Consider the following 17,211-nt stretch of genomic DNA (forward strand, 5'->3'; position numbering starts at 1 on the left):
AAGATTATGATTAGAAATCCTCAGATGGTTTATATATTGGGGCTTTATCTTTTAATATTAAAAAGAATGTCTTTCCTGGACTACTTTATTCAGTAGTGAGCGCTATTCATTCTGTGTATATTCCTTATTCAGCCTTGCAGACTCCTGTGGGATCTGGTCTCTGCCTGCTTCAACTCAGTACCATACTCACCAAGGCTTAGTATGTCTTCACCCACTCTCCCTTCTCTTGCATTCCTCAAACATGCTGAGTTTATTCCAGCCTTAAGCCTTTGATCTATGCATCAGAAATGTTGGGCCCCACTTCAGATCTTGTCTGCCCTGCCTTCTACTCCAGTCACTGCTGTGGCAACTAATTCCATGAAGTCTTTGACTAGGTTCTCAGAGAATATGACAGTACCTCTCTTTGGATTCTAGCTGTATACCTTTCACTTCAGCCTCCCTGACGTGGAATGTCTGCAGAACTTGCTTGGTACTCCCAATTTCACAGCCCAAAGGTGCAGGAGAGTTAGGTGCCCATGGGGCCATCCTTGACCTAGGTGGAAAGTTGCTAGTGGATAACTGATTACTCCTTTCATCCCCTGGGCAGACAGTTCTGAAATGCATTTCATAAGTCTCCTCAAAAGAGGAGGAGACTTCTGTGGCGGGTTTGGCAATAACCATCCTTATATTGGCTTTCCTCTTTTGTTTCACTCCTGTGCATCTCTTCTTGCATGCTGGGATCATTTCTCAAATAAATGACTTTCATTCAAGCTTTTCTCTCAGGCTCTGTTTTTTGGGGAATCCAAACTACGACCATTGGTACCCAGAATGGCCCTAGAAAGCAGGCATTCAGGATGGGAGATTGGAGCTGGTTTACTCACCAAATGACAAAAACCTCATTGCAGAATGATGCCCTCCCAACCCCTACCAAAGTTGTCCATTCCCAGAATCTGAATATGCTACCTTAAATGTCTGAGGCAGGTGTGAGTAAGGTTAAGAACCTTGAGGTGGGGAGATTATCTTGGATTGTCTGTGTAAGCCCAACCTTACCATGTGGGTCTTTAAAAGCAGAGAACCTTTCTTGGCTGGTGGTCAAGGGAGAGCGACTACAGAAGGTTGGCCAAAGAAATGCAATGTTGCTGGCTTTGAAGATGAAGGAAGATGACCATGAGCTAAGGAATGCAGGCAGCCTCTAGAAAGTTAACAAGGAAATGGATTCTTCCCCTGGAGCCTCCAGAAAGGAGCACAGCCCTGGAAACACCTTGATTTTAGTCCATTGAGACTCATGTCAGACTTCTATCTCCCAGAGCTGCAAGATGATACATTTGTGTTGTTTTAAGCCACTAAGTTTGTGAATTTGTGATGACATCAGGAGAACATTGGTGCAGTGTTGGTAAGCAAAGTGGTGATAGCCTGTGGCATGCAGGAGCAGCACAGTCACCACTGACACTGTCATCTGTAGGTGTAGGTAAAAGATGAAGCATTGGATCCTGTAGTACCTATGGCACTTGAACAGTAGAGGGCAGTGATAAAGACTGTGGACTTGGCCAGCTTTTATTAATTGCTTTGGAAGCCTGGAAAACAAAATAACAGGCTCAAGTCAGCCAACTGTCAGTTTAAGGCAAGGTTGAAGGAGAGCCTTATCTCCTGCAGTGGAGAGAAAACTACCTGAAATAGGCCCAGTATCTAGTTGTAAGATTGGAAAATACTGTCTTGACATTTTCCTTTATGAAAGTTTAGGTTTGACAAAAAGAGAATGGGACACTGAGACCTAAGTTAGTAATACAGTGGATGACCCTGAAAATATTGCAAACCTGGATTTTCCTAATGTGGGGCTGGCAGCAGCAGCTCATGCTCTCTTGCCTGAAGAGCTTGCCAAGACTTCCAGTGAGGCAGCTCTTGACCTCCACATTCTCTTCCAAAACCCTTATTATTCTCCAAACCAAGAACCAGGGTGACTTCTCAGTAGAGCCTGAGTGGAGAAATACAACCCCCTGTCTGGGGGAAAATAGTGTGGATACTGAAGGAACTGCAGAACCTGATATATACTGTCAGGAACCAGGGGGAAATGTGTGTGAATGATTTTGAGGGGTTAAGCCAAAGGTGGAAGTTGAGGGAAGAATATAAGGCGGGATAAGAAAGATTACTATAGGAGCCGGGCACAGTGGCTCATGCCTGTAATTCCAGCACTTTGGGAGGCTGAGGCAGGCAGATCACCCAAGGTCGGGAGTTCGAGACCAGCCTGACCAACATGGAGAAATCCCGTCTCAACTAAAAATACAAAATTAGCCGGGCGTGTGGCGCATGCTTGTAATCCCAGCTACTCGGGAGGCTGAGGCAGGAGAATCGCTTGAACCCGGGAGGTTGCGATGGGCCAAGATCACGCCATTGCACTCCAGCCTGGGCAACAAGAGTGAAACTCTGACTCAAAAAAAAAAAAAAAAAAAAAAAAAGATTACTATAGGAATGTTTACCCATGACTTAGGAGTGAACAACACCTGAATTTGGCCATAATATTCTGTTGGGATGGCTGCTGAAGCTTGGATATGATTATGGCACACAGTAAATGAGGTGAAGATGGTGGAACTGCCTTGGTATGGTATTGAAGAAAGAGTTGGAAAGTTCCAGGAGGTGTGAATGTTAGAATGGATTCATTATGTGAGACTGAACAACCATCTAACTACATTCCTCAGGAAGACATTGCCTTCACTAAGGCAATATAAAATGCACTGGTTTGCAAACTGTTCATCCAACAAGGGACTAATGTCCAGAATATACAGGGAACTCAACAGCAAAAAATAATAATAATAATCTCATTAAAAAGTGGGAAAAGGATCTGAAAAGACATTTCTCAAAAGAAGACATACAAATGGCCAAGTAAGTGGAAAAATGTTCAACATCACTAATTATCAGGGAAAGGCAAATCAAAACCGTAATGAGATAGCATTTCACCCCCAGTTAGAATGACCATTATCAAAAGGACAATAACAAATGCTGGTGAGGATGCAGAGAAAAGGGAATTTTTTGTTTTCTTTTTGTATTTTTCTAGAGAAAAGGGAATTCTTATACACAGTTGGTGGCAATATAAATTAGTACAGCCATTATTGGAAGACAGTATAGCGGTTTCTGAAAAAACTAAAAATACAACCACCGTGGGATTCAGCAGTCCACCTACTGGGTATTTATCCAAAGGAAAGGAAATGAGTATATCAAAGCAATACCTGTGCTCTCCCATGTGTGTTGCAGCACTATTGTCAATAGCAGAGATGGGACCAACATAAGTTTCCATCAACAGATGGATGGATAAAGAAAATGTATATAAACACGTTGGAATATTCAGCCATAAAAAAGAATAAAATCAGCCGGGTGTGATGGCTCATGCCTGTAATCCCAGCACTTTGGGAGGCCAAGGTGGGCAGATCACATGAGGTTAGGAGTTCAAGACCAGTCTGGTCAACATGGTGAAACCCCATCTCTACTAAAAATACAAAAATTAGCTGGGCGTGGTGGCAGGCGACTGTAATCCCAGCTACTGGGAGGCTGAGCAGGAGAATCACTTGAACCTGGGAGGCGGAGGTTGCAGTGAGCTGAGATTGGCGCCACTGTACTCCACCCTGGGCGACAGAGTGAGACTCTGTCTCAAAAAAAAAAAAAAAAAAAATGAAATCATGTCATTTGCAGCATTATGGATGGAACTGGAGGTCATTAGGTAAAGTGAAATCAGCCAGGCACAGAAAGACAAATATCACATGTTCTTGTATATAAAAGCTAAAAAGTTGATCTCATGGAGGTAGAAAGTAGAATGGTGCTTAATAAGCTGAGAAGGATGGTAGGGGTGGAGGATGGACAGGTTGGTTAATGGGTACAAACATACAGTTAGAAGGAGTAAGTTATACTATTTGTTTTTTTTGTTTTTTTGTTTTTTTGTTTTTTTTGAGACGGAGCCTCGCTCTGTCGCCCAGGCTGGAGTGCAGTGGCGCAATCTCGGCTCACTGCAAGCTCCGCCTCCCGGGTTCACGCCATTCTCCTGCCTCAGCCTTTCCGAGTAGCTGGGACTACAGGCGCCCGCCACCACGCCAGGCTAATTTTTTGTATTTTTAGTAGAGGCGGGGTTTCACCGTGGTCTCAATCTCCTGACCTCGTGATCCGCCCGCCTCGGCCTCCCAAAGTGCTGGGATTACAAGCTTGAGCCACCGCGCCCGGCCTAAGTTATACTATGTGATAGCACAGCAGGGTGACTATAGATAATAATTTGTTGTATATTTCAAAATAGCTGGAAAAGTTGAAGTCTTCCTAACACCAAAAAATGATAAATGTTTGAGGTGATGGGGTATCCTAAATACCCTGATTTGATCATTACACCTTCTATACATGCATCAAAATATCACATGTACCCCATAAATATGTACAATTGTGTATGAATAGAAAATAATTTTTTTTTAAAAAAAGGAATGCACTGGTGAGGGTTGCAACAGCACCTAAGAAAAGCTCAGTGGTGGCTGCCCATTGTAGGCATGGGTTGATGGTAGGAAATTCTGCCATGGAATTGAGCATGATATCATCAGTGAGGATGATGAGACTAGAATGCTAGAGGTCATGTATTATTACTTAAATGTCAGAGGCAAGGTGGACACAACATAATAAACAGTAAGGCTGGAGTGGAAATCAATCAGGCTGCCTTGATCTGCAGGGCTTTGTGACAATGGCTAATAAATCATGGAATTTTGGGAGGCAGCTGACTAGTGTGTTACTTGACTTGTATGACCAAAAAAAGAAAAATCAGAAAACTGGTGAGCATAAAGCTAAGGTAGCCTGTCACAATGGGAAAATCACGGTCTCTTCATCACCTTCCAGATCTAAGTCAATTTACAGATCCAGTGCACAATGAAAAGGAGGACTGGTCTTGAGGAAAGGCTTTGCTTTCACAAGTATATATAATGTACATACCCAGAATTTTTCAGAACTGGGTACCATTATGGCTTTGCATGTAGATGAGGGGTTATGGAAACCATATGATAAAGGGAGTTCTGGCCAAAGTCTATCACATAATGGTTCCCACCTTGGAATTATTCTCCCAATCTCTAAGTATATATTTGGGATCAATATACTTAGACCTCTGAGGAGGTCTTAGACCTGTGAAGTAACAACCATTATGGGAGAAAGAGGAAACCTCTTTCTGGCCATGTTAATAAATCATGAGCAATCCACATGAGGAATGGCAGACATCAGTGTCACCATCAAAAAATGTTAGGGATGCAAGTGTAATGGGCTCCATCATAATCTCATTTAAGTTACCATCAGACTTCTGAAAAACAGCAGATGGATAATGGAGAATGATGGTGGACTACTGCTAGTCTCAGTTGTAGCTGCTGTATTGGATGTGGTATTTTTACTGGCAGCCTCTGGCATTTGATATGCAGCTAGTGATTTGGCAAATTCATTCTTCTAAATTTCCATCAGAAAGGAGGATCAAAAGCGGTTCACATTTCTCTGGGATGGAGAGCGATTCTCATTTACTCTATTGCCCCAAAACAATCTTAAATCTCCTTCTCTATATCACAATATAATCCAAAAGGACCTTGATCATCTTGACGTTCTACAAGACATCATGCTGGCCCACTATATTGTGAGAGCATGCTAGGGGGATTGGCTATCAGGAAGTGGCAAGTATTACAAATGCCCTAGTAAGGCTTACATGCACCAGAGTGTGGATTATAGACTCTATGAAGAATCTGGGGCATGCCACATTGATGAAGAGTTTAGAAGACCAATGAGTTGAGGCATGCCTAGATATTTCTTCTATAGTAAAGAACAATTTCTTGCACCTCCCACCTCTTAACACTAAGATAGAGGCATAGGATTTAGTAGGTCCCTCTGGACTTTGGAAGCACATATATTGTATTTGGTGTATTCCTGCCACCCATTTAACAGGGCTGCCAGTTTCAAGTGGATCCCATAAAAGAAAGATTACAGCAGTTTTGGCTTCTGAGCAAACTGCTACTCAGGCCGTGTGTGTGGGGGGCCTCTGGAAAGCCCCAATAAGAGATAACGCCATGCTTCCTGCAACAGAACTACTGAGACTCCTGATGTGCTACTGGGCCCCAGTGGAGGCTGAGAACCTGATTATGAGATACCGAGGACTAGGAAAACAGACCTGTTAACGTATGAGCTGGGCATTATCAGATCCATGGAGTCATGAATTCAGATGGGCCCAGGAGTGATTCATCCTTATTGGAATTGATATCTCAGAGTATGGATTTGCCTTTTCTGCCTGCAATGTGTCTTTCCATACAAGCACACAAAGACATAGAGAATACCTGACTCACTGTCATGATATTTCAAACATTGCCTCAAGGACCACTTTTTTGATAAAGGAGTTGGTGCAATGGGCACATGACAACGGGATCCCCTCATCTTACCATATACCTCAACACCAGAAGCAGCCAACATAAGTAGAACAATGGAATGCCTCAGCTAAGACACCAGAGGTGAGAGAGCAGCCTGCAGGGTTGGGGTGCTGTCCTCCAGGATTCAGTAATGTGCTTTAATAATGACTGATACATGTCCCGATCATTAAAACACACAGGTCTGGAAACCACTAGGTGGAAGTAGATTGACTCCTGTCACCATCACGCAATTGGTGACTCACTTGATTAATTTCTGTTCTTTTTTTTCTACAATCTAGGCTAGATTAAAAGGTTTGGTTCCCAGGGGATCAGGGATGCTTTCATCAGGGGACTTGATAAGGGTTCCAGTGAATTGGAATCTACAAGTTTCCCATGGTCACTTTAGGCTCCCCATGCCAGTGGACAAGCAGGCAAAGAAAGGAGGTATCATACTGGTGGTGTACCTCTTCCCTCCTGCTCCAAGACTTCTCTGACATGAAGGCAAGGGAAGCATAGGGAACCCACTTGGCACTCACACAGCACAGTCTGGGAGTGCAGGGCAGATGACACAAAGGGCCACCCTTGATCAGCAGTGAGCAAGAGCTTATGGTTAAATGCTTTCCCCTTTCATACCCAGGGCAGATACCTGAGATGTGTTTCATCAGGCTCCTCTGAGGATACTGCAAAACCAAGCACCAGAAACTGTAGCACTAGCTAACTTGCTAATGTGTCTGTGTACTAGCTTTTCCTGTTTCCTCTGTCCTTCACTCCTGTGCTCTGGGATCACTTCCCAAATAAACTACTTCACATGGAAGCCTTTGTCTTAGGCTCTGTTTTGGGGGGAACTGAGTCTGAAACTCTTAGCTGCCTGGAATGCTCTGGCATTTTGTAAGAGTCACTCCTCCTTCTCATTCAGATCTTAAACTGATATGTACTCAAAGTGGCCTTCCTTAATGACTAATCCAAAGTAGCAAGCCTCTGATATCAGATCACCCCTTTTGAATTCTCTGCATAGCATCTATCACTGATCTTTTTCTTTTTTAAAAAATGTAGTTCTTAGTACCTTTGTCCTGGGCTAGAATGCCCTGCACATGAGAGGAGGGACCTTGCCTATTTATTTCTTGCTGTTTCCCTAGCGCCTTAAATAGTGCCTGACACACAGGAGGCACTGGATAAATATTTCTTGATTAAATGAATGAACGCTGAAATTTGATAATAAAACAAGATCCCAAATCAAGCCAGAATCTGAGCTAATAGACTTTTTGGAGAAAAAAATGCATATCTCAAATTTAAGTTTATTTAAAAATTACAAAAATGTCTCCACTCAAGTTGTCCTTGAAAAAAATTTAGAAGCAGCAACAATGATCTTGGTTAATTGCGAGCAGTCTAGTGCAATTTATAAAATCGAACAAAATTTGGATGTGTGTCTTATCCCTCTATAGACACGGGACCCTTTTTTGAGATCTCTTTCTTTAGGGTCTGGTAGCATCATGACTGGGACACTTTCCAAAGCCTTCTTCCTTTGGACTCTATGTAAAATAATTCTATAGACCCCTGTAATTGAGCTGCGAGCATCTCTCCCTTGGTTATTTCGAATATGCTCTTCTGTAATGCCCAAATGTTCTAAAGTGCTTTTGACCTCGTTTTCTTCTTCCTTGAGAGTGCTGGTTTCCGACAAATGTTTGGGATCCAGTTGGAAAGGTTCCAAAGGTGTAGGGTATGGCACCCCTTGCATCCATTCATCATTCATGATGCAGTCGATTCCGTACCTCTCCGTGGGGATCTGCTGAAGGACTCCTCGGATGAGTCGGTGGCAGGGCTCTGACACGTGCGGCGGTACACTGTATGTGCCCTCGAGGATGCTCTTTTTTAGTTTGGCCACGGTTTCTGCCCGAAATGGCATGATGCCAGTCACCATGAAGTACAAAAGCACCCCCAAGGCCCAGATATCCACGTAAATGCCGATGTAGTGCTCGTCCCGGAAGAGTTCAGGCGCAGCGTAGGGAGGAGAACCACAGAAAGTGTTCAGCATTTCACCTTTTTTGCTTACTGTGCTGAATCCAAAATCGCCCACCTTCACACAAGTATTACTGGTATAGAATACATTTTCTGCTTTCAGATCTCTATGAATAATTTGGTTTTCATGCTATGGAAGAAGACATAGAGAAAAGTCATTTTTACGTAAAATGTCAAAATAAAAATGTATCAGTTGCTCTGAAACAGTGAGATAATGATGGTGGAATAACAAATACAGTGAGGATCAACTTAAGTCACGATAGCAAACCCTGTCATAACCTTTAGCCCAGTGTAATGCCCACACCTCCCCAAATAGACCAAAGTTCCTATTCTATGTGGTAAGGGTTGGAGTCTGTTCCACACATGTGGACTCAGAAACTAACACCAGAAATAAGACCCAGATCTTATGAAACTACACATTCTGAAATACAATGAAACAGTAATCCTTAGTTGTTGAGGTCATACATGGATTTTTCTGGCTGATGGATCGTTTGATCAGGAAGGCTTGGAGGCCTCCCCTGACTTTCCAGCCACGCTTTTTGGGGTGGACTCTTTTATCTTTACAGAATTCAGCAAAGGGAGGTGGTTGCATTTGGCAAGGATCTAGCCACAGAACACACTGTGGATTGTGGGCACATGCTCCACTCCCACCCTTGCATCCTGAATCCAGACAATCTTCAGAGGACCCTTGACCTGTTCAGTCCCAAGGGCTCTTGGAAAATGGCTTTGTGTTTGTCACCTTTCCTGATGGTCCTCCTGGAATAAGAATCCAGGCTTTGGAGGGGACAGTCTGGTCAATTCTAGGTTCAGCTATACCAGCTGGGTACTGTGAATGTCAGTTTCCTTCTTTGTAAAGTGGGGTACTGATAACCATAGGGTGTGGTGAGAACTATATATGATGCTAACTATATATGATGAGAACAGTGCTCAGCATGGTCTTGGCATATAAACAAACTCAATAAGATGTGGATCTATGGCTATGAAACACACTTCCTGTTTGCAGAGAGTTGGAGAAATGGCAGGGCGTAGAGCTGCTGAAGACTAACATCTGTACCTTCTATTGCTGGATTCTCTTCTGTTCTCCCACCAGGTCACTTTTCCAAGTAGAATGTGGAAGACTCTTTGCCCATCTGTTCTATTACTTGGTATGGGTCTGGCTTATTCTCTGGCCCTGGGAAGCTCACCACAGCTTAAAGCCACTTAAATGATGATTGGTCATATATCACAGGTCTGAAACACCCACGACCACTACTGTCAAGTTCTTCTCCCTGGCTCACTTCTTTTTCTTCCTCCTCTCCTTCCCTACTGCTATTTTGGGCCCTCTAGGTCACAAATTCCCTTGCAAATTCTCCCTCTTTTACCGCATTGCTAGCATGGACTGTTTTATTTGACTTTTTCAGTGCCTGGCATGTAATGAGGTTCACTGTGGCTCACTGATCCCAGTTCTTGCTCCCACAGCCATGCAGGCTGAGAAGTGAATTGGAAATAGCCTCTCAACTAATATAGACCCTAGACAAGTGTCTCTTTTCTGACAGAACCATTCAACTGGGATCTGAGTAAAGACGGTGACTGAACAAAACTTTTGGTAGTAAAAGTGATAGTCAGGTCTGCAAGTCAGGTTCCTCCTGTATGGCCTGCAATACGGCCAAAAATAAGGAGGCAGCAAAACAGCCAGTTCTTGGGGGAACTACAGAGTATGCATTGGGAGTCCAGATTTATCTAAAGAAGTAAACAAAGAACTAAAATAAGAATGACACAACTGGCCAGGCACGGTGGCTCACGCCTGTAATCCCACTACTTTGGGAGATCAAGGCAGGTGGATCGCTTGAGGTCAGGAGTTCGAGACCAGCCTGACCAACATGGTGAAACCTCATCTCTACTAAAAATACAAAATCAGCCAGGCATGGTGGCACATGCCTGTAATCCCAGCTACTTGGGAGGCTGAGGCAGGAGAATTGCTTGAACCTGGGAGGCGGAGGTTGCAGTGAGCCAAGATCATGCCACTGCACTCCATCCTGGGTGACAGAGCAAGACTCTGTCTAAAAAAAAAAAGAAAGAAAGAGAAATGGAGGGAGGGAGGAAGGAAGGAAGGAAGGGAAAAAAGAAAGACAAAACCAAGTGTTAATCTACTGGGCACAGAGGAAATAAGAGCTAGGGGATCTTACTGAAGGCAAAATATCAGTATAACTGATGTGAGATTGAAGAACATCTCTCTCTCTCTCTCTCTCACACACACACACACACACACAGAGAATGGGGGTGGGAGAGAGAGAGAGAGAACTAAGCTGGGCATTAAGTGTGGATAGGATTTAGAATATGAGATGTCATATGAGGGCATCCTAGACAGAAGTAGGAAAGCAAAACCAAGAAGCAGTGAGGAGCCAGCTATCCAGATAGTGGAAGATGAGGTTGGAGAAATGGGTATGGCCAGGGGGTGGGTGATATTCATCAGCTGCTCCCAGTGATTCCTGCCAATGTCTGCAGAAGCTAGGAGGTTGGCGTGTAACTGGACATCCCTGGATGTTGCTTCACAGGCAAGGAGCACGATCCCAGCCAGACTTCTGACTCTCAGAAGGGACTACTGTCTGCTTTGTAGGACAAAAGCCCTCTGGGACACTTGAGGGTTGGTAACCTAAAGCCCTGTGCTCCCAATGTCAGTGGAATGGGAGCAAGGTTCTCACTCGTCACCCCTGCTCACCATGTGCTTCACGGCAGACACAATCTGGGAGAAGATGAGCTTGCTTTCTGGTTCAGAGAGCTTCCCCTCAGTGCTAATTTTTCCGAAGAGCTCCCCACCCCCTGCATACTCCATCACCAAGTGCAGCTTGGATAGGGTCTCCACTACTTCGTAAAGGCGGATGACGTTGGGATGGTGCAGCTTTTCCATGCTGGAGATTTCTCGGGATAGTAGCCTCTGGGTTTTCTGGTCTAACTTGGTCTTGTCCAGGATCTTAATGGCCACCTTTTCTGGAAGGAAAAAAAGTAAAAAATGTGCCAGAATTCATAGAAGCATAGAGAGAACTGGAGAGGACCTGGATCAGCTCCTTTCCTTTACTAGACACAGAGTGGCTGTTCCCAAGCTCAGAGAGCTCATCAGGGAATGACAAAGCAATGCTTGAGCCCAGCATCAGTGCCCTTCCCTTGGATCAGTGTGAGTCTTCCACACACAGGTTTTGATGCCAAGTCCTGCCTCCCAAGGAAAGTCTACAGATAAAGCTGGAGCTCCTTTGCTAAGCCCGGAGAGCACTTCTTGATGAGACCCAGCCCATCTCATCAGCCTCACTGTCCATCATTCCTGTCCACCATCCCCAACGCCCCATGCACCCTTCATTGCAACCATTACAGAACTTTTTGTTGCTCCCTGAAAAGGTGCTGAACATTCATGCCTGCAAGCTTTTCTCTACCTGGATCGTTCTCTCCATCATTCCTTCCCTGTTCTTTACTCTTGTTTTCACTCATCAATATAGTTTGGACATTTGTTCCCACCCAAATCTCATTGAAATGTAATCCCCAATGTTGGAGGTGGAGTCTGGTGGGAGGTGTTTGGGTCATGGGGGCTGATGTCTCATGAATGGCTTGGGCCATCTCCTTAGTGATAAGTGAGCTCTCGCTCTGAGTTCACATGAGATCTGGTTCTTCAAAAGTGACAGGATCTTGTGGCATGTTCCCCCAATTCACACTCCTGCTTTCACAGTGTGATGTCCCTTCCACCTTCCACCATGATTGGAGCTTCCTGAGGCCTCTACAGAAGCAGATGCCACCACGCTTCCTGTACAGCCTGCAGAATCATGAGCTAATAAAACCTTTACTCAATTTTGGCTGGGCGCAGCGGCTCACACCTGTAATCCCTGCACTTTGGGAGGCCAAGGCGGGAGGATCACGAGGTCAGGAGTTTGAGACCAGCCTGGCCAACATGGTGAAAACCCGTCTCTACTAAAAATACAAAAATTAGATGGGCCCGGTGGCAGCCACCTGTAATCCCAGCTACTTGGGAGGCTGAGGCAGGAGAACCACTTGAACCCAGGGAGGCAGAGGTTGCAGTGAGCCGAGATCGCACCACTGCTCTCCAGCCTAGGTGACAAAGCAAGACTCCATCTCGGGAAAAAAAAAAAATTACTCAATTTCAGGCATTTCTTTATAGAAATGCGAGAATGGCTTAATACACTCATCATTAACTCCTGATGATCCTTCAGGGTAAGCCTCAGAATGAACCTCTTCAGGAAGCCTCTGTAACACTTGTCCTAGGATGTTCAGATTCTGTGCACTTGGAGCCGCAATGTACTGTAATCTCAGCTAACTGGTCTGTAGATGTCACCTCCCTTGTTTATCTCCCTCTCTTGCCCCATTCCCATCATGAACTGTTTTATTTCACTCTCAGTGCCTGGCATGTAATGTCATGTACATGACACACCAGTACCCAGTGTTGACAGAGTGCTGGTGAGGCCAGGAGGAAATCAACACTGCAATGGGCTGCTGGTGGGAGCATTAGTTGGTACAATGGTTCTGGATTGTACTTTGGTATTATGTATTGAAATGCTAGAAAATAGTTGCACCTTGGGACCCAACCATTTCACCTTTGGCAATCTTAAAGAATCTGATGCATGTACAAGGATGCATGTATAAAAAGGCTTCTGTGATATTGGGAATAGCTGAAGTATCCAGCAAGAGAGATAGTTAAAATAAAGTGTGGTAGATCTAATTTTATAATTTCACACCATGAAGCTATCAAAAATAATGATGCTAACTTATTTATTAATATGAAAAATGTTCAATATACAAGTGAGGAAAAATACAAATACATATTTGCATAGACAAAAATCTGGTAGCATATTTACCAAAATGTTTAGAATAGAGATTTTCTAATTGGCAGATCACAGATGGTTTTCCTTTCAATTTAGTTTTGCCTATTTGTATTTTCAATTTTTTATCAAAATATGAATATAGACTTATTGTGTAACAAAAATGATTAATGTTAGAAAATGAATGAATCTTGACTCCAAAGTGAAACATCATTCATTTTTTGTTTTGGCTCAAACTGTACCAGACTTTGAATTAGATAACAAAGAGGTTACCCAGCAAGCAAACAGACGGAACAGGTTCCCAAAGTACCTGTTTGACCTACTTACAAAATAACTGCCTTGAAGAACTTTAGCACTGTGATTATTAGCACTAAAATGGATACAGCTAGTTTAAAATAGGAGTGTTATTGATATATTAAAGTAGGTCCAGTGGGACTTCTGGAATGGAAAAAGGGTTCACTGGTGTCTGCTGTAGCCAGCTCCCCCGCCCTCGCAGGAGGCAATACTGAGCTGTGGAAGGGCAGCTCTAAGGGAGCAGGAGCAGAAAGTTTGCTTTGGGGCTTGAATAATCTCAGCTGGCAATCAGCCCCAGCAAAAGAACCTCCAATGGCAATCCTTGGGGCACTCTTCTTCCCCTTTCTTTTCTATTTTTCAGTCTTTAGGATTAAGAGTCCCTTCACCTATTTATCTGAAACAGAAACCTGGTTTTGTGTAGCATGTTGGGTAAGCTGTTGTTTTAAGGGCTAGAATAATGAATTCCACCCTTCGATTTCCTGTAGAAGAACCCACTGCTTCTCCTCAGTTCTCCCACCACTGACTCAGGTGTCAGTTAAGGTATCATCACTCTGCTGCCCCCTCCTCCCTGTGGCCACCATACACCATTCTATCCACAGTGAGTGTTCAACAATCAGGTGATGGGTGTCAGGCTGCCATCACAAATCTCCCTTTAGCACCATCCTAATTTTCTTTTTCTCTTTTCCTTTCATGGTTCTTAGCAAAGGCTTCCCTCCCAGAGCCAGGTCTAGAGTGTGTCAGGAGAGTCATTGTAAGGGTGAAAGCTTCCTTAAATCCTCTGCCCTAGGTGCCTCAATGGCCTCACCTCATGTGCAATCACCCTACAGGCAGGCCTCGTAACATAAATGTATGATCATACTAAACACTTTAGAAGCCCTGGTATTCCACATTGTCACTAAGTGGTAGAAACTGCTATTCCATGAAGAGCTAGATCTCTAAATCTGCTCTTTCAATAAATGTTCAATAAGCACCTACTATACACCAGGCAGTGAAAAAGACAAACACTGTTCTCACAGTCCAATGAGAGAAAGACTAAAAAAAAAGTCCCTTCTTACGAGCATAGCACCTATTAGGAAGGGATACAGACAGAGAATGGAAAGGCACTCTCTGGGTAAGGGCACTTAAATTGTGACCAGGAAGTGAGGAGAGAGGCCTCATACTTGGCCCAGGAGCTTGGCAAGTGTGATGCCCAGGTGAGACACAAGGTGTGTGCTTAAGGAACTCACTGTTCTGGAAAAGCAGAATGAGGAGGGGTGGCTCCAGATCAGCCTGGTAGTAGGTAAAAGTCAAATAAGCCAGGAGATTGCTTTAGAAATGCAGGCTTTAACTATAGGGCAATGAGAAAACATAGCGAGGTTTTAAGAAAAACGGTTGTAATCTGAGTCCCATTTAAAAAGAGCACTCTGGGCTGGGTGTGATGCCTCACATCTGTAATCCCAGCACTTTGGGAGGCCGAGGGGGGTGGATCACGAGGTCGAGAGTTCGAGACTAGCCTGGTCAAGATGGTGAAAGTGAAACCCCGTCTCTACTATAAATACAAAAAATTAGCCAGGCACGGTGGCAGCCGCCTGTAATTCTGGCTACTTGGGAGGCTGAGACAGGAGAATTGCTTGAACCCGGAGTGGGGGAGGTTGCAGTGAACCAAGATCACACCACTGCACTCCAGCCTAGGCAACAGAGTGAGACTCCATCTCAAAAAAAAGAAAAAAGCACTCTGGCAAGATGTGAGAAGTGCAGAGAGGAGCAGCAAGCCTGGGAGCAAGTGGGGGTCTAGGAGGGGATGATAGAAACCCCAGAGAGAGGACGCTCTGGTGGTGCAAGGGGAGAGAGAGAGAAGTAAACAGATAGAGGCCAGCATGCCCTTTCTCCAAATCTGATGAGAAGTCTGACACAGGTCCCACCTAGCGGGCAACACATTCTTTAAACCAGGACTCCCAGTGCCAGGGTGGTAATAGCAAAGCAAGGTTATTGTATGCAACAGGGAGTCAGTGGGGATGGTGAATTCTTGAGAGTAGCTGCCCCAGTGGAATGGGTGGCTCTACTCAAGGCCACACAATGGTTACTATTTGGAATGCAGGCTCAGTGTTGTCAAACCTTCTTCTGATTTCTTTTCAAGAGAAGCCAGACATCTGAAATTTTATGCACAATCTTCCAATTATTAAGTATCAACAACTAATTCAAATTTTACAACCTAGATTAGACCAAGCAACATACATCTACAGGACCAAGGGGACAAAGGGAAGGGAGCAGATATCAAAACCTAGGAAGATAGTTTTGTGTAGAGAGAAGCTGAGGCTTTCCTTCTAGACACACAAGTTGCCTGAGTCAGCCTTACAGTGAGGGGCTGGGGGAATAAGATCAGGCCCTGCCTCTCCTTCCTTCCCCTGCAAAGCCTCCCTAGAGATCAAGTCAACTGGAACCCAGAGGACTAAGGAGATTTGATGTAGTCCTGGGCTGAGAGCAGAATGAAGAAGGGTGGAGAGTAGATCTGCAGAGGCAGATAGAAAATATCAGGTACAGGCCGGGCGCGGTGGCTCACGCTTGTAATCCCAGCACTTTGGGAGGCCGAGGCGGGCGGATCACGAGGTCAGGAGATCGAGACCACGGTGAAACCCCGTCTCTACTAAAAATACAAAAAAATTAGCCGGGCGTGGTGGCGGGCGCCTGTAGTCCCAGCTACTCGGAGAGGCTGAGGCAGGAGAATGGCGTGAACCCGGGAGGCGGAGCTTGCAGTGAGCCGAGATTGCGCCACTGCACTCCAGCCTGGGCGACAGAGCGAGACTCCATCTCAAAAAAAAAAAAAGAAAATATCAGGTACAGTGGGCTTAGGGGGAAAAGTGCCAGGAGCATTGGGGGCATAAAACAGGGGGATGTACCCCTGGTCTGGGGGTTAGGGAAAACTTTTAACACATTCTCTGGAGTCCAAGAGTTAGCTAGAGAAAAGTAGGGAGAGGTTCTAAAAGTAGGGATGGGGAGGACAGAAGATCTTGGGGTAGGAAAGACCTGAAACATTAGAGTTATGGTCTACAAGCTTTTTTGATTGTCTTCCTTTGTCAATAAAACATTTTTTTAATATTCAACATCATTAGTTGCTTTATTGATAATAGCTCCAAACTAGAAAGAATCTACATGTCCTCAGCTGGTGAATGGTTAAACAAATTGTGGTATCTTCATACGTGGAATACCACTCAGCAATAAAAATTGATCAACTATTGACACAACAGCTTAGATGAATTGCCCGAGAAGTATGGTGAGTGAAAAACGCCAATCCTAAAAGGTTACTACTGTATGATTTCTTGTATGTAATTTTCTTGAAATGACAAAATTATAGAAATGGAGAACAGATTAGTAGCTTGCAGGAGTCAGGGACAGGGTATGGGGGTTAGGAGGTGGCTACAGAAGAGCCACTTGAAGGGCCCTTGTGATAATGGACTTGTCCTGTATCTTTACTGTGGTGGTGAATATAACAACCTATTTATGTGATAACATTCCATAGAGTTAAAATACATACACACGCATGAATACAAGAACTGGGAAAATCTTAATAAGATCAGTGAATTAGATCAATATGAATATCAAGGTTATGACTATAGTTTTGCAAGATGCAAGTTTGTGTGAAACTGGGTAAACGGTACATGTGGTCTCTGTACATATTCTTACAACTGCATGTGCATAATAAAACATTTTTGAGCACTACTCTAATATATGTATATGTATTTATAAAGTGTATCCATGTA

General features: G+C 44.2%; 1 protein-coding gene across 3 annotated transcripts in view; it reads right to left on the minus strand.

The window, feature by feature from the left end:
• Nucleotides 1-7,640: 7,640 nt before the first annotated feature.
• NIM1K (NIM1 serine/threonine protein kinase) overlaps nt 7,641-17,211 on the minus strand; it is an 89,243-nt gene continuing 79,672 nt past the window's right edge. For all 3 annotated transcript variants that reach the window (XM_055246617.2, XM_055246618.2, XM_063619873.1), the window contains 2 exons: nt 11,080-11,348; nt 7,641-8,511 (listed from right to left, as the gene is read on the minus strand). In XM_055246617.2, coding sequence (XP_055102592.1) covers nt 7,762-8,511; nt 11,080-11,348 — 1,019 coding nt within the window. In that variant the 3' untranslated portion in view covers nt 7,641-7,761. The remainder of the gene's footprint in view (nt 8,512-11,079; nt 11,349-17,211) is intronic.

The sequence above is a fragment of the Symphalangus syndactylus genome, chromosome 16, assembly GCF_028878055.3.
Source record: "Symphalangus syndactylus isolate Jambi chromosome 16, NHGRI_mSymSyn1-v2.1_pri, whole genome shotgun sequence".
Taxonomy (NCBI): Eukaryota; Metazoa; Chordata; class Mammalia; order Primates; family Hylobatidae; genus Symphalangus; species Symphalangus syndactylus.